General features: G+C 40.5%; 2 protein-coding genes across 8 annotated transcripts in view; both read left to right on the forward strand.

Annotated features, from left to right (window-relative positions):
* ppfibp2b (PPFIA binding protein 2b) overlaps positions 1 to 17,513 on the forward strand; it is an 84,674-nt gene extending 67,161 nt beyond the window's left edge. For 3 of the 7 annotated variants that reach the window (XM_042411215.1, XM_042411219.1, XM_042411220.1), the window contains 19 exons: positions 2,316 to 2,377; positions 2,501 to 2,576; positions 2,717 to 2,799; positions 2,964 to 3,031; positions 3,120 to 3,185; positions 3,284 to 3,344; positions 3,607 to 3,654; positions 5,022 to 5,184; positions 5,526 to 5,558; positions 7,330 to 7,362; positions 7,808 to 7,943; positions 8,059 to 8,178; positions 8,408 to 8,558; positions 8,895 to 9,006; positions 9,101 to 9,189; positions 9,417 to 9,539; positions 11,774 to 11,899; positions 11,996 to 12,184; positions 13,190 to 14,297. In XM_042411215.1, coding sequence (XP_042267149.1) covers positions 2,316 to 2,377; positions 2,501 to 2,576; positions 2,717 to 2,799; positions 2,964 to 3,031; positions 3,120 to 3,185; positions 3,284 to 3,344; positions 3,607 to 3,654; positions 5,022 to 5,184; positions 5,526 to 5,558; positions 7,330 to 7,362; positions 7,808 to 7,943; positions 8,059 to 8,178; positions 8,408 to 8,558; positions 8,895 to 9,006; positions 9,101 to 9,189; positions 9,417 to 9,539; positions 11,774 to 11,899; positions 11,996 to 12,184; positions 13,190 to 13,429 — 1,979 coding nt within the window. In that variant the 3' untranslated portion in view covers positions 13,430 to 14,297. Of the gene's footprint in view, positions 1 to 2,315; positions 2,378 to 2,500; positions 2,577 to 2,716; positions 2,800 to 2,963; positions 3,032 to 3,119; positions 3,186 to 3,283; positions 3,345 to 3,606; positions 3,655 to 5,021; positions 5,185 to 5,525; positions 5,559 to 7,329; positions 7,363 to 7,807; positions 7,944 to 8,058; positions 8,179 to 8,407; positions 8,559 to 8,894; positions 9,007 to 9,100; positions 9,190 to 9,416; positions 9,540 to 11,773; positions 11,900 to 11,995; positions 12,185 to 13,189; positions 14,298 to 14,900; positions 14,967 to 17,159 lie in introns of those variants that run through there. The other 4 variants (XM_042411221.1, XM_042411216.1, XM_042411217.1 and 1 more) reach the window with 4 other exon arrangements.
* A 3,322-nt stretch (positions 17,514 to 20,835) lies between these two features.
* On the forward strand, positions 20,836 to 23,489 carry rep15 (RAB15 effector protein). Its single transcript, XM_042411222.1, has 2 exons — positions 20,836 to 21,184; positions 21,356 to 23,489. Exons 1-2 carry the CDS (start codon positions 20,903 to 20,905, stop codon positions 21,899 to 21,901), a joined length of 828 nt encoding a protein of 275 aa, XP_042267156.1. The 5' UTR covers positions 20,836 to 20,902; the 3' UTR covers positions 21,902 to 23,489.
* The last annotated feature ends 136 nt before the right edge of the window (positions 23,490 to 23,625 follow it).

Here is a 23,625-nt window from a genome sequence, read left to right on the forward strand (position 1 = left end):
AGCCGAGCTTCAGTTTGTGTCAGTCGTGGTAAACATTCCAGCTTCACTGAACCGAAGTGCAGCAAGACTACATCCTTTCAAATCTTCTGGCTGGCATGATCTCCTCTTCTCTGTTGAGTGTCGAGCAGCGCAACACAGAACTTGGAGGTTATTATTCTGCTTATACAATGGCCACTTGCCAACAAAATGCCGTATGTCCTCAAATTAAAAATATCAGTTGTTTATATAGTTACATAACTAATTACGATCTTGATTATCTGTTTTAAAAATGATGATTTGTTGTTCCTGGGCCCCCTGCATTAAAGGCAGCGTATAGCTAGAGCTGGGCCAGTCTATATTTTCTCTTCTGTTGTGGTTGCACGTACTCTCTCCTTCCTGCAGTTGTCCCTCAGACCCACAAGCTGCAGCTTCACTATAGTTACTTTTGAAAATCCTTTCTTTCATCCCCCAACTGTAAGTTGACTTAGATGTTCAGATTCATGCAAATATCAGCAATATTTTAAACAAAAAATGTTGTAGTTCTCACTGAGAAGCAACAATATTCTCTCTTTTTTATTTTTGGGCACACAAATAACACTAACTCAAAGCTCTTTAGTAAAAGTTAATTCGCACCTTCCAGCCAATCAGAATGGAGAATTTGCAGTGGCCATGGCATAAGCATATATATAACTCTGTGTACATCAGAGCAATTTAACAAGTCAGATTTTAGCTTGTCCAGACTCCACTGCAGCAAGCCAGATCATTTAAAGGGGCACTCCAGCAATTAAGCATTGCTCTTCCACATGAAGGTAGGTCACTCACCAGAGACAGATTAGATTGGTCAGAATCGAAGCAATAGAGACAGAGATATCCTGACTTTTAGTCCTTAGTATCAGTGTCAGGCAGTGACCTCATTTAAGATCCTAGATCCTGAGGTAAGCTCATCCTGAGCCTCTCAGTGCTGGCTTGGTGTATCTGGTACCTTTTTCCTGACCACAGGGGGAGAAAAGGGAGAGAAGGCCATTATCCGGGTGGTTGGGATCTTTAATGATCCTGCTGGCCTTATTCTTGCAGCACCTGGTGTAAATATCCTATACACAGGGTAGAGCACTGCTTATTGTATGTTCAGCTGAACGAATCACTCTTTGCAGGGCCTTGCGGTCCTGTTCGACGCTGTTTCCATACCAGGCAGTGATGTTCCCTGCTAGGATGCTCTTGATGGTGCAGGAGTACAAATTCCTTGGTATTTGAGAGGATACCCAGAATTTCCTGAAGCATCTGAGGTGAAACAGTCTCTGCCTTGCCTTTCTCACCACCAAGTCAGTATGTAGCCACCAGGTCAGACCCTCGGTGAAGTGGACACCCAGGTACTTGAAGCTGTCTGCCTTCCAAGGACCTGTTGATATTAAGGGAGGGGGGCGTAGTTTCTTCCCTGCTTCTTCCCAAAGTCCACTATCAACTCCCTAGTCTTGCTGACGTTCAGGAGTAGATTATTGTCCTGACACCAGTGGGTCAGGTCCTCTGCTTCCTTCAGGTAGACCTTTTCATTGTTATCTGTAATCAGGCCCACCACAGCTGTGTTGTCAGCAAACTCGACGATGGTGTTGGACTTAAAAGTGGCTACACAGTCGTGTGTGTACAGGGAGTACAGCAGGGGGCTCAAAACGCAGCCCTGGGGTGCTCCGGTGTTAAGGATAAGGGTAAAAGAGGTGTGTCCATCACCACCTGGGATCTGCCCGTCAGGAAGTCAAGGATTCACATGCACAGTGAGGTGTTTAAGTCATGTTCCAAAAACTGTCTGTTATAAATTTGACATCCAGCCCCCCCTGAGATAACCCTGATGACATGACTATCAGGGTTATGTTCTGATACTTGACAAAGCTCCTCTAAAACCACAAAAGACATCATACATCAGTTTTAACAGGCTGAGTAATACTAGTAAACTGACCTCTATGTGTAAAATTGGTGGAGTTCCCCTTTAAGATAAATGTCTGTATTTGAAAGGATGTTGAGTGACATTTGGCCCCAGGTTTGTGTGTGTGTTTGTTTATTGTTGCTGATAAAAGCTTTTTAAAAACAACATTTTATGGATCTTGTTTTCTCTTGGTACTGGCACCATCAGCAGTTACATCGTCATGAACAGCTGCAGTGTTTGTCTCAGGTGATGCTGTATGGGCAGTTGTGCTGTCAGTGTTTATTTGTTTTGCTTGTTTATTCATGTTAACATGGCTAGCATGGCTGTCATGTCTGTCACCCGTCAGATACCCTGAATTAACTTGACATGAGGTTACTGTGAGTCCAAAATAACATTTTAATGCCTCATTTTTCTTTGTTAGACCAGGAATACCAGAGGTTGAAGGTGGGGATGGAATCTTTGTTAGCTTCAAATGATGAAAAGGTAAACCAATTTTTGTCCAATACTACAAAAATTTCGTACATGCTCAGAGTTGTATGATAAGAATAATTATATATTATATATTTGATGATTCGGGGTCCCATCTGGTTTACTTGCTGTTAACAGGACCGTCGTATAGAGGAGCTGACCATTTTGCTCAGCCAGTACAGAAAGATGAGGGAAGTCATGGCGCTCACACAGGGTAAGGATTATATTTATTCTTTCTGAAATAAGAGTTTTGCTTAAAGTGGAATATTGAAACATTACCCTTTATTAGGTCATGTTTTTATGGATAAACATTCCTCTCCTCTGCCGTCTATTATTTGTGTTTCCACCAACTAGGGAGCAGTGAAGAGGAGCTGAGTGGCAGTTTGAAACTCCGAGCCATCACACACAAAGCTCACTCTGATATGCTCAGGTCAGAGGTAAGACCATGCAGTGTATGCATTATTTTTTTGGGGGGGGGGGGGTTTACAACCTCTAACAATTTTAAACAATTTTGAGCAGTAATCCAAAAAGCACTCACATTTTGCTTGAAGAATTTATTACAAAGAGAGAAAAAACTAAATTATGTTTTGTCTCTGCATAGATTTCATCCAGAGGATCTTCTCCACTTATGTTATCCTCATCCCCCTACCAGAGAGAACTGGATTCAAGGTATAGCATAAACACACAGCACACACACACACATTACACATCTCACAATTGAATGTTAATCCTAACTCTTGTGTGCCATTTGTTCTAGTATTCAGAACTCGATGGACACGTCGCTGATATCCACTGGAGATACAAGCTTCTTTAATGGATCGTGGTGAGTAGATACTGTGTGTCACTCTCATTCACAGCAGATACAAAGTAAAAACAGTTCATCAAATAGAAATTATATGATGACAATCTGTTTTTCCTCAGGCATCAGCGCAGGTTGCTGTCCAGCAGTCTTGAAGAGTTGCAGAGCGGATCCTTACTAAAGGTTTATCACTGCATTTCAATCAGTTGTTTACTGCTACTAGTTGATTTTCAACAATAAATAATAATAAATGGATCTAATCTAACTAATCTATATATCTAATCCAACCCGCTACACTTGCTTCCGCTAACTCTGTTCTTTCTAACCGAACATCGATGTTCATTTAATCTGACTGTTTGATTACTAACCTGCTAACTCTGGGTTTGTTTGTTTGTTTGTGTGTGTGTGTGTTCCTTCCTCTCTCCTGTGTCCGTTTTGGTTGTAGGCTGTAGAGATCCAGCCAGTTGAAAGGGAATCAGATGTAGGTGCAGAGGTACTGATCTGCTGCATGATGTCACACAAGCTAACCTTCACCTACTGTAACACGCTGCTTCATAAAGAAACACACGTTATGTACATTTATGCATTATATTTCATTACATAACAGGGACGAGGTGCACCTGATCTGACATCAGTCTTCAGTAAAATCTATAGAACTTTGTGTAAATACCTTTTGTAGATAAAGCAAACTTTAAAGACTTCAGTGAATTGAAAGTGAGTTGGACCTTTTCCTGACACATTCCTGCATATTTATTATTGATAATAAACACATGAGTTTTATTCACCTTGAAATATTTTGAGTTATTAAATTATTCACCTGACATTGTAGAGGCTGAAGAAACCACTGACAAACAGAAGTGCCAGCGATACTTTTTATGAAGTACTTTAAGTTGTACAGTACATTACCATTTTCATCTTGCTTAAATAGATGAAATGCTTAAGAGGACTGCAGGTGTAGCAGCAGATTAAGTGAAATACTGATCTGTCACAGACTGATGCAAAATACTAAACAGCTCACAGCCTCTACTTTTTCTTGAAATCCCTTCGTAAAATGAGATTAACTGAGTAATACTGAGCATGATGTAACGCTCCAGGTGTCCTTTGACCTCTTGTTCCCAGTGTGACAAGCAAAGTTCACATCAAGATTTCCCTTTGAGGAAAAGAAATAATGCCTCCTATGTGACCACAGCCTTCCAACACATATTCCTGCGCTCCACGGATATTCATGCTGCACACACACAGGGAAACACATATTCATTCACACACACACACACACACACACACACACACACACACACACACACACACACACACACACACACACACACACAAAAACAAAGGGCCACGACCCACCTGAAGTGGCTGTCAGTAGTGCTTAGCATCAAGGCTGCCTCCCAGCTGTTTCTTTCTGCTGGCCTTTCTCCTGTTATTCCTTCAGAGCCCCGGTGACTTTGGTGCTGGTCAGATAGCAGCAGCGGCAGCAGCAGACATTCACCCTCCAAAGGACACGGTGTTATGCAACAGAGCCAAGGAGCAAATCAAATCATGATCCTACTCTTATCTTATGAAAGATATTTACACGAGACTGTCCAGCTTGTATGCAGATGTAGAGAGAATACTGAAACTCTTAGCTAACATCACTGAGTTTCCAGATATTTTAGCTATGACTTGAGACTGAATATCATATTATATCAGAAGATGATGTGTCCACTTTTCTTCATTAATATTATCTATCGCAAAGGATATTGTACATTTAAATTCAGAGCTCATCATTTCATTTTATGGTAGTTCATTTTTAGAAAATGGTGCTAGACAACACAAAAGAAAGCTGACACTGTTTTGTTTTTTTGTGTTCTGCAGAATCCCCACATGGAGCTGAACAAGTACCAGACTCTGCCGGGGAAAATGAGTAAAAACAGCGAGCTGAGGGCCGAGATGAACGGCGACAGCGAGAGAGACGGAGAGTATTTATCTCCTGTCCAGCTCTCTCCTGTCCACAGCCACGACCAGGACTACAGTCTGAGTGAGTCTTTGATATTTCTAAGTCTGGTATATTTATATCTCTAAGTCTGGTATTTTCTGCAGATGCTGTGGATGTGATTTTCTCTATTGTCTGTTTCAAACCTTTCCGATAAAAACAGAAAAGATCTGCATGACTAGACACTGCACTGGTTAAGTGGGATTTTAAAAAAAAAAGCCTAATGCAATTAACTGTAAATGTTGAATAACTCTCTGTCAACTAACTTTGCTCCAACTGCTTCCTTCTCTGTGCCCTTTCTCCTCCTCCTCTTCCTCCTCCTCCTCCTTCTTCTTTCTGCTTTGCTGTGGGATTGCTGCTTTTCTCTGTTTGTGTTCTGGCTGCAGTTCGCTGCAGGAGTGCCAGTGCTCCGGCTTTAGGTACTGTATGCTCACACAGAAATTCAAACACACTTCAGGAGTCAATTCAGTAATGTTTTTGCTCCGGCTCTGAAATCATACAAACAAGCGTGTTTTGTCAAATAAAATTCACGGACATTATCTCGTAAAGAAAACAAGATTGTCTGTCACAGTCAAAGCTCAGAGGTGAGCAGACTCCGTGTGAGTAATTGGAGATCAAGCAGCTTTAAACTCGGGATTATTAGGCTTCCCTCATGACTCAGAGAGCTTGTTGAAGATAATGTTCGGCTCTCTCACATCAGCGTTCACTGAAACACACACACACACACAAACACACACTTAAGCTAATAGGCACAGCCACCCATGTATCCGCCCACACAGAGGCAGAGCTTAAAGCAGGAGAGTAATCAGAGGGCTGTTGAGAGGGCGAGGGGTGCATGCTTAAGGATGTGTACAGTTCATCTTAGCTTAGGCATCCAAAGTAAACAAACAAGGATGCAACCTGACATCCCCCCCTTTACTCTCACTGCCTCACCCAGCACGCTCTCACTGACAGTCTGGAGCATGATGTTGCTGAGACAGAGCACATCAAGCAAGAGCTCAGAGAAAACAGGAGTCTTCTGCCAATTATATACATGCGGCGGTGGAAAGTAACTAAGTACATTTACTCATTTACTGTACTTAAGCACAATTTTGAGGTACTTGTACTTTACTTGAGTATTTCAATTTTATGTTATACTTCCACTCCACTACATTTATTTGACAGCTTTAGTTACTTTTCAAATGAAGATTTGACAAAATTGATAATATAACAAACTTTTAAAATACAACACATTGACGTCTTAAAAAAAGCAGTGTGTAGTCGGGTCACATTTCAGATGTCTATGAGTTGTTAACAGCTCCACCAAATAGTGATTTTTCCCTCTAAACTTCTCACATGGTTTCATTTGTTTTTCCTTCTTTCCTCTCCCATTAATCATCTCACAACCCCTCAGATTTATCTGGTGACCCTTTGGAGGGGCTCAACCCCTAGGTTGAGAACCAGGGACTAAACTAGCTAACTGTATATAAAGTAGTTCAAACTAGCTCCACTTCCAGCAGCTACAACAGCTAATCTAATAATGTCATATATAATAATATATCAGTCAGAAGGACTAAACCACTACTTCTACTGCAATACTTAAACTACATCAAGCTTATAATACATATTTTTCATGGAGTATTGTTACGTTGCTGTATTGGTACTTTTACTTAAGTAAAGGATCTTAATACTTCTTTCTCTACTGTATAAATGTGGTGAGGTGGGAGCTGAATTAAAGCTCCAGTAGTGTGAGTTTATTTTAGCACCACCTTTGTTAAACTCCTCAAGAAGGGAATTGTCTTTTCAGTCTCTGGTCAGAGTTAAAAGGATGATGTTGCAGATAAAGAATCTTGCACTGAGGAAAGACAAACAAACCCAGCACCCTCTGGGTGTGGCATGACCTCATAAGTCTGTAAGTCATCCTGTCGGTCCAGGTGACATTACATACTGTATATGTCTTGTACACTGACAATATTCAACCACACTCACTGTATCTGTAGGATAAATATGGGTTTCATGTCAACAAGAAGACTTAATCTGGTCTGAGTTTGCAGTTTGGAAACTGCCTAAGGCTCATGGATTTACATGTTTTCAGTTCACACACTTAACATGAACTGAGTGCATAAACATTTATTATGAAGATAAAGAAGGTGTGACTAATGCCTGCTTTTGCTTGCTTTCTTCTCACTTTACTAACCTCCTCTGCCTCAGGATCTCCTGGAAAACATGACCTCTATGATGTTGGTGGGTACTGCATCACAACACTAGTGTGTACAGTAGTTCTTTTACTACTCAGTTGGGAGCTCTTAGAACAGAAACTAACACCATCTGAATAGCTGGATATATCACTGTCTGCACGGTAGTGCTGTGGTATGGGCACTGAATGACCAGAGATGGACTGCTTTTAATATTATTCTAATGTCTATTTTAATTGTTGTCTTTGGTTTATTGTTGTAAGAAAAATCTGGAAAATGGTGTACAAACAACTTTTGGAAAATTGACTTGTAGACCAAATTTACTATTTAATTATAAGGACACCAAATGCATCCATGTGTTCCCAGTAGACTATCACTATCTGCTGCGTTCAACTGCATGTTGAGTGATAGTATGTGACCAGAGCTGCTGATGCTGATGTTAAAACATAACAGTTTTACATCAATGTTCCTGTCGTTCTGTTTTTGGCTGCCAGGGCGTCCAGAAAAGCTGGAGGAGTGTGTCCTGTCAGACCAGTCCCCCCTGTCCTCTGGAGTGGACTCTGGACAGCAATCCCCTGTCTCACCAGACAACAGGAAGAGTCACAGAGGCATTAAGAAACTCTGGGGGAAGTACGTTTTGCTTTCAAATGTCTCACCTCGTCGTTCTCTGTTTTTCATTCTCTTAGTTTTTGACTATCTGTACATTTTTCCTTCACACACTCACAAGTGTTTTTGTTGTCCCCAGGATTCGTCGCAGTCAGTCAGGTAGTCCCGTTCAGGTGCACGACCCAGAGCAGGGAGAGTTCAGGAGGGGAGGCTTCAGAGCCACAGCTGGACCACGACTGGCCCGCTCAGGGAACACACGGTACAAAAACACGTATACACTCAGTTGAAGTTTCTAATGTTCAGTTTTTGTTGACACTGTTTTGGCAAGGTTCTGATTCAACTTTAACACACCTTTAAACTTTGTGGAGCTTGTTGTGAATAGACTCACTATGAAAACATACTGTGTGTGGTTCTGGGTCCATGAATCTCATTTAAAAACATTTCTGTTGTCAGTGCTGATCTTTCCTCTTTTCTTTCCACCATGTCAGAGACCTGAAGATGCCTTTTTCTAAGTGGAGCACAGAGCAGGTGTGCGACTGGCTCGAGGACATCGGACTCGGTCAGTACGGCATCCTCGCTCGCCACTGGGTCACCAGCGGTCAGTCTCTGCTGTCCGCCACCCCGCAAGACCTAGAGAAGGTACACACACATCTGTGTGGCGCTTTGAAATGTTTGCTAGTTTACCTGACAAAATAATCTTCCACCCAGCCTGTCAATTTCGTTTTTTTGTATTTCTACCTGTCTGATCGTTCTTGCTGTCTGTCTGTCTAGTCGGCATTTAGCAACGCCTGCCTCTGCTTTTCAAGCTGCTCTTTAGTTTCGCCTTCAACACTGTCACATTGTCCACCTCCGACCCCCCCAACCCTCTCTGTCTCTCTCATCAGGATGCATGTTTTTTTTCTTTTTCAGGTGGACCTTTTAATGTAATGAGTAACCGTGACAAGAAATGTGAATTTGGTCTCTTTCTGTTTCCAGGAACTGGCGGTGAAGAATCCGCTGCACAGGAAGAAGCTCCAGCTCGCCATCAAGACGTTCAGCAGCAAGCAGCCTGAGAAGTCTGCAGAGCTCGATTACGTCTGGGTCACTCGTATGTACTGAAATCTCACACACACAAACTCACAGATAGAACTTTATCCTGAAGTTTATCTTGATTAAAAACTGTGATATTTTGTGTTCCAAAGGCTGGCTGGACGACATCGGCCTTCCTCAGTACAAAGACCAGTTTAATGAAGGAAGAGTGGATGGACAGATGCTGCAGTACCTCACTGTGGTGAGTTTGTAACTAATGATGTGAAGGTTAATGACAGCTTTGCACTGGTTTAAAGTTAAACCAGGGTCTGTACAATTCCAGATTAGTGAAATCGGAGTAAATTTCTCGAAAGTTTTGGCTTCTTTGATATTAAAAGTACTAAAAACATTGGCTGCCTTGGTGTTTTTTTGCTCATCTTTTCTTTCTCCTGTATTTCCACTCATCTCTCTTTCTTCTCTCTATCTCAGAATGACTTGCTATACCTAAAAGTGACCAGCCAGCTGCATCACCTCAGCATCAAGTGTGCCATCCATGTTCTGCATGTCAACAAGTTCAACTCTAACTGCCTCAAACGCAGGCCCAGCAATGAGGTAAGTCAGGTGTGTGTGAGCATATTTAAAGGAAAATGCACATCTATTCTAGTGAGGTAATCGCTCAAAGATAGACATCAGCGAAAGTAGTGGGAATGCCGCACACTCCTACTAAATGAAATGTAACTAAATGAAATGTAATTTTATATCTTAAATTCTAGCACATCTTGCTTTCTTCAGAATTAAAGGTATAATATGTAATTATTCCACATTAAAATGTCTAAAAACAACTAGACCTATGTTATATATTTTGTTGAGTTGTGTACTTACATTATCCCAAATGTTTCCAACAATGTTCAAACCCAGAGAAATCTGTAATTTAATCAAAGTAACGGACCATTTCATTTGGTCGCATGTCAATGGCGTCATACCTCCTCTACCAAAGAGTAAACATGCACAAGATGCATGCAGCGGCGCTGTGTTTGTCCGCTACAATGGCGTCTACCAAAGAGTAACTTACACACATACAAGATAATACATCAGTGTTGTGTTTGTTCCACAGAAACTGTTATAAATTGACTTTTATTCAGTTTTAAGCCACATTTTCATGATAAATTTAGGTCGCTTTTAACTATATCTTTTAGCCGGAAGAAGGATTTTAGTCATTGGACGTCTGGATCTAAAGTTATAAGGGAAATAAACTGAACAAGTGTTAGCAGCAGCTCGGCTAACAGCCCGTACAGGACGTCTGGTCGTCGCCGTGCATCGTCGGAGAAACACTGATTTTTTTTTAGGTGAAACAGCTTTAATTAGTATTTTAACGATTTTAATCTACGTGTACGTTTGTTTTTGGAGAGGAGGAGACCTCTGCGGATGATTCGGCTCCCGGGAGAAACCGGCCGAATGTCTGTATCTAAAGTTATAAGAGAAATAAACCAAGTGTTAGCAGCAGCTCGGCTAATAGCCTGTACCGGACGTCCGGTGGTCGCCGTACATGGTCGGAGAAACACTGTTTTTTTTTTTTAGGTGAAACAGCTTTATTTAGTGTTTTTACCTGTAATCTCCGGGTCCGTTTGTTCTGGAGAGAAGGAGACCTCTGCGGGTATTTCGACTCCCGGCAAAAACATCCCGAATGATTAACACTGGAGTAATCCTATCCTGGTGAAGCTGGTTATTTAACACATGGATGTATAAAGAGAACTGGATACAGCGTCGGAGACGGGGCCCCGTTCATTTCTATGAAAGTTGCTCAGTGGCGCATGAAGCAATAAAAAATCAACTTCCCGGCATGAAAGTACCCGGATCTTCCGCATTGTGCGGCCCATAGAGCATGCGCACTAGTGACTTTCGCTCATTCTCTTCCATGATTTAACAACGAAGACAACAACTCCCATGATCCATTGCTACTTCACACCGTCATCACACTCCGCCTTTTGTTATTGTTTTGATTGAGAGACCCCCAGTGGCTGAAATTACATATTGTGCATTTAAAGGGTTAGAGTTATCCTCAAAGGAGGCAATAAGTACCAAAACGCTGATCTCTAGATTTTAAGATAATGCAGCTTTCCCTTCCATGTTGTTTAAAGGACCATATCAGTGTGTTTGCAAGTTTTAGCTTCTTACGACATCTCAGGTCATGTGGGACAGGTCTTACTGTCCCCAGAGTCCAAACTAAACATAGAGGAGCAGCTTTCACATCTTTAAAACTCTTGCTTATAACTTTTGCCATTGCCTTTGATTAAAATAAATAATGGACTATTCATGTATATCTTGTACTGCACTGTAACTGTTTCTTTTACATCTTGTCTGAATGTCTTTTTATGTCCTGTAAAGCATTTTGAATTGCCTTGTTGTTGAAAGGTGCTATACATACTGTATAAACTCCGGATCCAGATTTTAGCATCTGTTTTTAGACTTTTGAAAGTTGCAGATGTTTTCTCTACTCCATCACCTTTGACATCAAGTCTGCATAAAATTTAGTCAAAGGCAAAATAGAAAATAAAATTTTCTAAATTCTAAATTTTCGAAAATGTTTTAAAACACAAAAATAGTTCAAACATATGAAGTGTAGTAAAAATGTAAAACTCTTTCAAAAATGTATTTTTTCTTGTTTGTCTCTAATCTCTGTAATCCCTCTTTGTGTTTGTGTTTCACACAACATATTGATCCCTTATTGTTTGAAATGCCATTGAAACTTTTGATTGTCCCTCTCTTAATGGACATATTTGTGGGTGGGTGTAAATCGCTGTGTGTGTCCATACATGCAACCGTGTGTGTGTGTGTGTGTATTTCAGAACCAGTTCACTCCCAATGAGGTGGTCCAGTGGTCCAACCACAGAGTGATGGAGTGGCTGAGATCTGTAGACCTGGCAGAGTACGCACCAAACCTGAGGGGTAGCGGAGTGCACGGAGGGCTGGTAGTGAGTACAATCACTACACAATCATACGGTTAATGGGACAAAAAGACAAAAAACAAAGCTACACAAAGCATGTTAAATTCATCTCTCCTCTCACAGATGCTGGAGCCTCGTTTTAACTCAGACACGCTGGCCATGCTGCTGAACATCCCTCCTCAGAAAACGCTGCTGAGACGCCACTTAACCACCAACTTCAACAGCCTGGTGGGAGCACAGGCCCAGCAGGAGAAGAGAGAGTACACTGAGGCCGTGGGCTACACACCTCTCAACACCACCGCTAAAGTCAAGGTGAGAAAATAAAAGCACAAGCGTCATTATACAGCCTGGAGTAAAAGAGGAAGTACTCAGAGGCAGCATAATATTCTTAACGTTAAGAGAACACACACCTCTCTTCCTGCATGTGTGAGAGAAAGCACCTTAATTCGTGGTGAGACCTTGGTGCTTCAGCTCAGTTTAAGCTCTAAACCCTTCAGTTTGTTTAAGCCTGTGAGAGCAGAGTAAACCCGGTACTGCTCTGCTCCTCCTCACAGCTTTAAGACTCAGCCATCAGCTACAGCCTCCACTCTAAGTCCCTCTGTGCTTCGCTGAAGCAAAAAAAAACACAATTCACACTTGCTATTGACCCATTTATGACCTTGGACACTCTAATCTTAATTTTCCTAAGCTACTCCATGAGCAGGACATATTTATATGGACGGTTTTTAGGACAAATGTAATGTAATAGACCGTGGGTTTCAAAAACACTAAAATAGCTTTATTTCTGTGTGGATTTCATCCGTGAGGTCCAGCCACACACCAAGTGATATCCTATAGTGCTTTGTGATAATATCACAGCAGCTTTAGTCAGCAAGAGTGAGCTTAAAGGACACATTTATAGAAGCTGCTGTGTGTGGTACTGTTTATTACTCACATGCACTGAAAGAAGAAAGTGTGAGTATAAGAAGACACTGAATACAGGTGTGATGTTAAGACACAGAACAAAATACCTCTTTCACCTCGCAAAAACCCCTCCTTATATTGTGGATTGTCTGTCACACTTACATTTAAATGTATTAGTTTAACAATAAACGTCATATTTAATTTGCTCTCCATCTGTAAGAATATACTAATGTTAATGTCTGACCGTTCTTGTTTGTATGTGCTTGTTTTTTAGTGTTGTAGGTAACAATAGTAAATGTTGATACTTGATGATCATCTAATTTCAGTCCAGTCACCTGTGATTCAGACTGATGGCAGCAGGTGCAGAGGAGGTTAAAAAGACAGTCAAATCTTTTTTTTCTTGTTTCGTTGCAGCCGAAGAAGTTGGGCTTCTCTAACTTGACTCACCTCAGGAGGAGGCGGCCAGACGAATCCACAGACTACATCTGTCCCATCGATTCGTCCTCGCCTCAGTCGGGGCAGACTGCGATCAACGGGGTGCAGATGCGTCCCTACGCTGGCTTCAGAGGCCTGAGCCCCATCCTGGACCGAGAGCCCGACCGCTCCAGGGAGCAGGTGGGGCTTGACGATGGCAGATCTGACCCATCTCCATGACAACAGCTGTGACAACGACATGGCTATACTATGTCAACACCATGGACGACTATGTTGTCACGCTTTTCATCGTTCCATCAGCCAAGCGGTTATCACTACTACTACTCTGCTTCCTTTGCTTGCGGCCCATCATACCTCAGCCCGCCCCCTCCCTGCTCCTTTAAACCCCGCCCACCAGCCCGACCCTGTGCCTTACGAGTGAAGAGATCTCACAGACACCCAGATAAACCTGCCTGACTGTGCTACAGTCATAGCTGCTTGTCATGAAGGGTGTACTGACATGATGAATCTTGCACACTTGAATTTTATTTCCAGTCAGATGCCTCACTAACCCGACCTCAGCCTCAAACTTGTGCCATCTAACTCATCGTGAGAGAACACAGCCTCTCTCTGGACTCCACTTCCTGTGACATCACTTCCTGTGATCCACACAGTATACATGGACATCTTCTTGTTGTACAGTATTAAGCCATTGTTCTAACATTTGTGCATCACCATTAGATGATTTTATATATGTGTGAGTCCGCTATCGCATCATTTACACTTTTGATTTTGCAGTTTGAATACAGTTCTGTCACATGGTTGAGATGAACTTGTGCAATATTTGCATAATCTTATTATGGAGGGATTTTATTTAATATTTATGTCATTGCAGAGCGAATTCTAAAATAGTAGTAATAGTAATAATCTATAAATTTTGTTTGGAACCTGAGGTGGTGATTTTCTACTGTTATTTTCATATTTGACTGTAATAGTATTTTTATAGTAAAGAGGATCCTGCTCCGCTAAAGGAAGCCTACCTGTGGTCATGTAAATGTAAAAAGATTGATCCAAATCATTTAATAAACAAAATCATACATGTGTTAAAGTTGATTCCTTCTTTAAACACGAGGCAGAACGGTTGAAACAGAAGCAGCGTGTCTTTTTTTTTTTTTTCTATGGATGTTAAACAATATTAGGGATAGGTATTGTCTTCAGGAGGTACACACGACATCCCTTATTGATTTCTCTTATTGAATCAATCCCCATCATGAAGATAAAGAGAAAAAGGGAAGCAGATGGGATTTGAGGCACCTGAAGTGTGTATTTTGTACATTCTGTGTTTCTTTGAAGAAATGCACTGCGCTGCTATCTAGAGCCATGGCTGGCCACATGCCTCAGTAACCAGCATCAACCACTAACCTGCTTCCATCATCATCATCCTCACCATCATGGTGGCTGTCATGGCTGTTTATGACACCAGCTTCCCCCCAGATGGCTGCTGACCATCACCATGGTAACCCATGTTTGAGTATGGCTCAGCATGCAGCTGCAGGTACAAGCCTCATACATCCCTCCAGTCAGTAATTTATTGCCATATACTAAAACCTGAGAAACTCATCATCGTTTCACTGAAAGTACGTCTGTAATCGTGACTTGTCCTGGGTTCATGAGATCTGTGTGTGTGTGTATGTGTGTGTGTGTGTTGCAGATGGCGATCACAGAGGGCACCATGTTGCAAATAGAAGCTCTGTCTGAAAGCATCAACAACCTCACAGTAAGCACCAACACACACAAGCTGCTGACTAACAACCTGTGCAGCTGATTCACTCACCAAATAACTGCTCTGCATTGGCTGTAAGAGACATTTGAGTCACTCAAGTGGAAAACTGGATTTAATCTGAGGGAGAAAAAACATTAAAGCACCACAGGTCTAAGTGTAAATTTGAAAACAACTTCAAGTGTGAAACATGCTCGCTGGTATTTTATTACTTGGTGTTATCAGGCAGATTGCAGCTCCTGTTGTGAAGTCGTCTTAGTGATTCACCGCAGAGGCATAACAAACGTGTAAAACCACCTCTGAGTAACAGCCTAATGCAACATCTCATGTGGACCAGTTGAGCTTCGAGAAAAATGTTTAATAAATGTCAGTTTCATTACACTTTTAAGAGTTTAATTTCAAGTGAAATATTTTAAGTCTAACTGAAGAAATCATCTTCACTTTATTTATTGTTTCAAAGACCTTTTTTTTTTCAAAAGGAATACATGACATTGTGGAATTAAATCTTTATATTATTGTTGAAACAATGACACTGAGCTTCAATGGTACTAAAAAGGCTATGAGCCTGAATCAAACTGACAGATAATAAAATGATAGACCTTTTCACATCGCAGCATGAAAAGCACAATTAATGTGATTAATAAAATTAATGATGGCAGCATTCCATGTAGCTTCACCAGTTCCAGGGTCATGTATTGTAAATGCTGGATCACTGGTATGGCTTACTGCCCACTGTGGTGAAAGAAGTACTCAGACCTTTTACAGATAATGTCAAACTACTCTTTTAGGTAAAAGTTTTACCTAAAAGAGTAATATCTTGCATAGAACTAGATGAGAGGATTAATACTACTGGTATATGAAGCTACAGCAAGGAGACGCTTAGCTTAGCTTAGCATAAAGACTGGAAACAGTTGGAAACTAACCTGGCTCTGACCAAAGGTCAAAAAAATTTTGTGCCAGGCCAAGAAATAATCGAACACACAACCCCCCATAAAACCATGATGTGATGTATTTACATTTGGGTTTTCATACAGATTAATCAAACAAGATGTTATGAGTTTATTAGTGAGCTTTACAGTTGCTGGTAGGCAGATATTGTCATATGAACAGCCAGGTGTGTTGTTCCCCCCTGTTTTCATTCTTTTTGCTATGCTAAGCTAACCAGCTGCTGGCTGTTGCTTCATATTTTACCCACTGACATGAGAGTGGTATTGATCTTCCCATCTAACTCCGCAAGAGCAGATTAGTAAAAATCTGCATATTTTCCAAAAATCCCTTTAAGTCAATGTAGTACTGCCACAATGTAAAAGTACTAGTAGTAATACCAGAAAGACATGCATTCACATTTTCACCTAAGTACAGAACAAATATTGGCAAAATGTACTTTAAGTATAAAATTAAGTAGTCATTACACAGACTGGCCCCGTCTAAGTTTGTGTGTTATTATATACTGTATATATTACATTAAATGATTAACACTGGGTCATTGAATATGTATGGTAGATATGTATAATACCAATACCTATGTTTTCTATGGAAAATCTGAATCATCAAAGTAACTACAGCTGTCAAATATAGTGTAGTATGTAAAAATGTTTCCCTAAAAATGTAATGGAGTAGAAGTATAAAGCTGCAGAAAATGGAGATGCTTGTATTTAAGTGGAGTACTTGAGTAAATGCGCATCATCAATGTTATTAGTTCCACCTGTGCTTTTCCTGCTATGACAAGTCAGAATATCTGCTGTGAAAAAGGTCTATTGTTGCTTATTCTGCAGTGAAGCTGGTGTGACTCTGATTTTGGATCAGTTCTCATACTGTACATCCCAAAAGGTGCTATACAGCATGTTATACAGTATGTAGTATTTTTAAACATAAGCAGTATAATTTCTATTAACAAACAAGGCCTGTGTCGGGACATATAGTCCTTGTAGTCCTTGTCCATAGTCCTTGTCATGAACCTGATGTTGCCTCTTAAGTTAGACTTTTAAAATGTAGCTCTGTTTGTTCTGGAAAAGCTGTCTTACCAAGAAGCAATATGACACAAAATAAAAGTCTCTCCTGGTCTCATTTGTTTTTCTAATATACCCAAATTTACAGAAACTAAATGTGATAACTGATCCTAGCTCAGTGGTTAAGACCAACTCCCAAGCTCTCTAACTCATTGCCACTCCCATGATGCTTTGCTTCCAGTACCTGCTCAGCCGAGACGAGCTGCGGAAGGAGCTGAGGCGGTCTCAGATGGCGCTAGTTTGAAGGACAATGACCTGACGCTGTTGGCTCACTAATGCTGTCAATCCACCACAGAGACCTGTAGCAGCCAATCACATACCTGAACTGTACCTCAAGCCCCAGCCTAACACTGCAGTGTGGAGTGGGTTACATCTTCAGTGTATTCAGAAAGTAGTCATTCTTTTTTTTTTCACATTTTGTTATGTTGCAGCCTTATGCTAAAATAATTTAATTAATTTTTTCCCCCTCATCGATCTACATTCTGTAACCCATTACGAGCAAAAACAGGATTTTAGATTATTCAGACTCTTTGCTATGACACTTGATTTTAGCTCAGGTGCTTTCCATTTGTCTTGATCATCTTTGAGATGTTTCTACATTCTGTTTTCATTTCATCATTATGGGGTATTGAGTGTAGATTGATGGGGGAAAAATTAATTTAAATGATTTTAGCATAAAGCTGCAACATAACAAAATGTGAAAAAAGTGAAGGGGTCTGAATATTTTCTGAATGCATTGTACTTCTACTAGCCACTGATACCTCATGTAACACCTACAGTCACACTGTAGATACAGGGGACTTACACAATGTGGAAAATAAAGGTCAAGGGTTGCTTACAGAAAGGTCAAATTACTTTTCAGTTTCTTTATTTTTATTATAATGAAGTGAGCTTCATAAGAATTTTTTACTGCTTGCCATGTTTCCCTATGCAATTTACCCTCTAATGATCACAATGACCACTGTGTACTGTATATACTGTGCTGAAATATCAAAGGGGAGAACAGGGTCAAATGAGCCGTCCCTGTTTAATGGCAGTCATATGATATGCAGAGTGTAATTTCTTTTTCTGGAATCTGTGCTGAACGAGTGCACAAGACTATAAGCATAAGTGTAACAAATGGAGGCCAGACTGAAAGTTGATTTGTAGATGATGAGAGCTCCTCAGTTGAATGTACAGGGACAGAGCACAGATCAGTGTGAAGACAGAAAGACAGAATCACAGTAATTTTTAAAGATTAGCATCGAACAACTGTTTGATATGTAAAATGTTGAAAGAAAGTTGATTGACAGTCAGATATGGTGATGTATGGCATTTGTGAATGACAGGATCTTTTACAGCAAGTGAGAGTAAAAAATTATGGGGATACTGGAAATGCATTTATTACCATCGGAGCTTGACCAATACATCAGCATGGCTGATATTAAAGATGGCTTTACTTTACTGCAGTATTGTAATGCCAAGAAACCGTGTCACTAATGAAATAGCTTTCCTACCAGAAAGCACTGACAAGTCAAAAGTTGCTTAAAACAAATTTAAAGTTGTACTAATCAATATTTTTACTTAAAAATGGATCAAATGAGGTCAGAGCTTTTTAGCATCTTTACAACTTACAACTTTACTGTTTTGGTGCAGTCTCAGCTCTCTCATCAACCTCATTTCCAGCAGCAGCAGACAGCTGTTTTGAGGGAAGAAGTTCGAAAAACCACTGTGCACTTGTTGGCTACCTGGTGAACATAGTGGAGCATTTAGCAGCTATAGAGCCAGATATTTCTCTCAGCAGTTGAGTGTGAATATTGAACTTAAATTTGTCAGGTGGACAGAAGCATGACATCAAATGAATGATAAATGTTGCATTGTATCTGCTGGATGTGTGAATAGGCAACTGTTTGCTAACGCGTCAACTGTCTAGATTGACAATATGTCAATGTTGTGTTCTCAGCTTGTTCTGCTGCCCCCAAGTGACCAAAAAATCCCTTAATGCTGCTTTAAGGTGTAACTATTAAAAATATGTTTTATGTTGTGTGTTTATGTAAAAAAAAAAAAAGAATATTGGCTGATGTATATTTATTGTATTTTGTTAACTTTTAAACTGGCTACAAAAGATCATATTGGCTGGGCTTTAATTTGCATGAATGTTCAACAATTTCAACATGATGAGAACATTTTGTCTGATATCAGCACAAATTATGATTCAGTTCACCCTGTTCTCCCCTATAATCTCTGGTACAGCACTGTTTTTAGGTCTGTATTAGTATAACTCACCCTGTCCATTTAGGGATGAAATAAAACCTATACTTTTAGAAAATATGTATGACTGCACAAATGACAACAAAATGGTTCCATAGGGCAGTAGATTGTGATATTTGACTGATAAAATAAAAGCACTTTGACAGACTGTATCCTCTGCTTCTGGAGTGGTAATGCAGTAGCTCATGTATGGTGATTGAAAGTAAAATTTTGCTAATGTAAGCACAGTCAGCGCATATACAGACAGTGTATATATAGGTACATGCATGCACACACTGACAGAGTAAAAAAGTCATTAATCTTTTAAACATAAATACCAGGTTTTATGCTGGAATTTAATATTAGACTTAACATTTAAAACCCTCCTAACCAGTTCTCCCCTTTTTAGGAATTTAAAGTGAACCTCCCCCCTCATCCTCTAATGTGGCATGACAATAGAGCCAAACGACAAGCTTCTGAGCCAACCTACATGTCCTTATTTGCGTTTCCTACTGAAAAGACAGTTATGTGCTTTGTTTAACAATCGAACCCCTCAGGCTTACCCCAGTCTACAAGCTGCAGCTCACAGTTAACTGGTAAGATGAGTCTTTTGTTGACTTACCTAAAATTTGACTTAGTTATAAACACCACACCTATGCTAACACTGTCAGCAACTCCCCTCTGAAACTTCATGTCTGTCACAGAAAATCCTCTATTCTACTAAGTCTTGTACACGTCAGTAGAGTGAAGACTGAGCTCCACATACATATACCAACACACACACACGCACACACACAAACACACTGTGTATCTTAGCAGGGCAGGGGAGAGGAGCGGAAGGCAGGTAGTGGACTTGGAACTGCAGAAACTTCCAGACTCATCCTGGTGAGTATCTATATTCATTTGTAAAGCTTGTTGGGAGATATCACAGATCATAGTATTCCTACTGAATTGGTGTGCAGAAGATTGGTAGATTTTTAATGTGCATTGACTTTTTTAACTGTTAAAGGAGACCTATTATGCTTTTCCTTATTTTCAGTTATATATATAATGTCACAATGTCAGATGTTCATGTTAAAAGTGGCCGATGTTTTAAATAATGAGAAAAATGTATATAGAAGTAATCCCTGTGACCAAAAAGCACCGGTTTCAGACTGCTCTGAAGTTTCCAACATTTTATGCATATGCATAGCACAGTAAAGTAGTAAGTTGTTTACCTGTTGGAGGTGTGCTGGTCATCTGCAGCTCTTCATCAAACATCATCATCACTGTGGCTGTTTCTGCTTGTACTATTCCTCCCTGCATTATTTCTAATTGATCCGCTGAACAAATAGCTCCAAATATGTCCACGTTGTTATTCGACTGGTTTTTAGTGCCACTATCAAAGCTCTGCTAATTCAGTGAGGAACATGTTTCACTTCCTGTAAATTCTTCACAATAAAAGTCTCCTGTTATTTAGTCATTTAAAAGCTTTTAATTTTAAGCAGTAAAGCAGTAAATGTTGAGTTTGCATTGGCAGTAACATTACACAAATGGTGGTTCTCCTTTGTACCTCAGCAACACAACTATCAAACTACTAAATTCATCTTTTACCAACCATATGTTCATTTGAGATTACAGACTATCTTCTACTCTTCTTTCCAGTGTATTAGGGAGACCACCCTCTGATCTCCCGCCCTCCGGCATCACTCCACCATGGGGCAGACCATCAGCAAACGCTCTTCTAGGCCCTTCCAGAACGTCACTTTCCACTCCACCTTCAAACGCGACACCTCCAGTTGCCCCCCCTACTATCAAAACACATCTCCTGGACCGAGCATCTTCTCCACGCTAAGGAGGGCCCCCGTTGCCAAGCCCAACGATTTCATACCTCTCTTCAATGACTGCATCTCAGCCGCCTCATCTAGAACCCAGGAGTACCTTCTCTTCAAGGACCCGGAGGACAAGTTCCACCCCAGCCCCGAGGTGCTCACTCAGGTAACTACCTTGAACTTTGATATACAGTCCCAATGAAAAGTTTGGACACACCCTCCAATTCACTTGAATGAGAAAGTGTGTCCAAAGTTTTGACTGGTAGTGTCCATACTTCGATTGTTGTCAAACTGGAGGGATCAAATAGTTTAATACTTGTTTGCTGTTTTCCCACAGGTCTTCCTGATGACTTACATTTCCCAGAGTGTCAACCTTAACATGACGGACATCTTCAATTGCACAGCCATGACGCCTGAGCAACGCATCCTCCTGGGGGCTGACTGGGTGTGGGCCCTGCTGGAGAAGCCCACCAAGAACCCTCGGATCCAGATTGCCGTGCAGGTGCTGCACTTGCCTGAGAGGGAGGGCACCAATGAGGGTAGCGTCAACCCGGAGGTCTGCAGTGAGTCCGTCCAGATGGCCCAGATGGAATCCAGCAACAAGAACATGTATGAGAGGATGGTAGACTTCTGCACCTCCATCGGCAAGGACTGCTACGCCCTCTTCTTGTTCTTTGGGAAGAAAAGTGACACAGGGAATATCTACGGTGTCCTCAGCAATAACTTTGAGGCGGCAATCGGGAAGTGCAACAAGATTGACAGAGCTTTTATTGAGAACTTCTTCAAAGGCTCAAGGTATCTCCATACGCCTACAGGAATGATGCAGGCCATAGTCACCAAGAAAGAGGGGGACTCTCTCACACTCATGATTAAATTCAGCTGAACCAAAGGGACTCATAACATTTAATGGCAAATAACCTGATAAAATGACACAGTAATAAACTTTATGTGGTAGAAATTAGGAGGCAGTTGATGCGTCTCTTGAGAAACAACCTCCTATCTGCCAAGATGCTGAATTTGATAAAGTAGGAGGTATTTGAAAGAACCTTCTGGCCATTTTCACCCTGGTTTTTGCCATCATTAAGACCGGTTGTGTACAACTTTGTAACCACTTTAGAGCTTTCTGCTGTTTACTTAAGAGTCCTGTTTTTCAAAAGGTGAATTCATAAATGGATTTAAACACGACATTCAAACAAAAGAACAAACAGAGCCGAAAGGTTTTACGCTGTTTGGATTAGTCCACTTCAAAAAATTTTCTAAAAAGTTTTAGTGGGTTTTGGATTTGACTGTTAGAGATTGTGTTTTACAGTGTAAATTTCACCATGTGCATTTTACTCTGAACTACATGATGGCAAAAAACAAGGGAAGTTATACCAAAGGTTTAAAATATGTGGAATTATCTTCTAAGTATGTTCAAATAAACACCCTCCAAATACATATTTGGTCAAGGATTCCCCCTAAAATCAGTTTATCCGAAGCATTTAGATTTTTTTTAACAAAACCTTCTCACAGTGGACATTTTGCCAAACACAGGTGTCACTAATAACATTAATGATGTCTTCACTCTATTGATCTGCTTTTCCACAAGGGGCCTTGCTTGTACAACTCACTGCTGCATGTAAAAGGAACAGAGTTGTTGTTAATGTCATTAGTTACACCTGTGGTTTTCCAGCTGTGACTGGTCAAATATGAAAAAAGGTCAAAACTTGTGAAATACAGGTAGTGTTGTGCTCGAGGACTGTCTTTATCATATAAACTCAAGAAAAACGAGGGTGCTCTTGAAGAAAAGGGTCATCACATGGAAGGAAAAACAAACTTCAGGAACTCATGTTTGTAGCAGATACAAATAAAATTCCTTCCATATGAGAAAAGGTCTTTTAAATATGATTTATAACAAAACTCAATACCCTTTTACAGTTTCTTGGAGGAAAGAACTGAATTGTATAAACTATTGTGCTGTAACCCAAGATGCATACACTCAAACCAGCTTAAAGACGGAGTTCACCTGATGGTAGTAGGTCACTGTATTTACCTGCATGTCTAGCAAACTCCAAGTGAATGGGAAGGTGTTTTTTAGAGACAATAACCAAAGAATGACTTGACACTTCAGTGGATACATTTGCATAGAAGTCTCACTGTGCCAAGACAACATGTAAATGTGAACCAAGTCGATGCGTCGTTCACAGAGATGTGGTGCATATAACACTGAGCAGCTTGAGCAACATTTTAGCATAAACTATTCTACAATTTGGAAGAGAAACATTTGTTCTATGTATGAGTACTTTTAACTGAAATCGCTTTACTTTTTCAAAAATTTGTGGCACATTCTGCAGTGAGTTAAAACCAATAATGAATGTACTGTTTCTGTAAGGAGAGTATTAGGTTTGTGGAAGAGTAGCTAGTGAAGTCATTTTATTAACACAGACATAATTGCATGGAAAATCTATGATATAGATATAACTTGGAGAGGGTTAGAAAACTTACTCTTTTGTTTTTCTTGTCTTCTTAAATTATGTTCCCATATATAGCAAGGGGGCAGGAGGGGGAAATATTTGTTTTTATCATTCATCAACAAAAGCAATACTTTACTCACGAGTGAAATACATC

The sequence above is a fragment of the Thunnus maccoyii genome, chromosome 5 (genome assembly GCF_910596095.1).
Source record: "Thunnus maccoyii chromosome 5, fThuMac1.1, whole genome shotgun sequence".
Classification (NCBI taxonomy): domain Eukaryota; kingdom Metazoa; phylum Chordata; class Actinopteri; order Scombriformes; family Scombridae; genus Thunnus; species Thunnus maccoyii.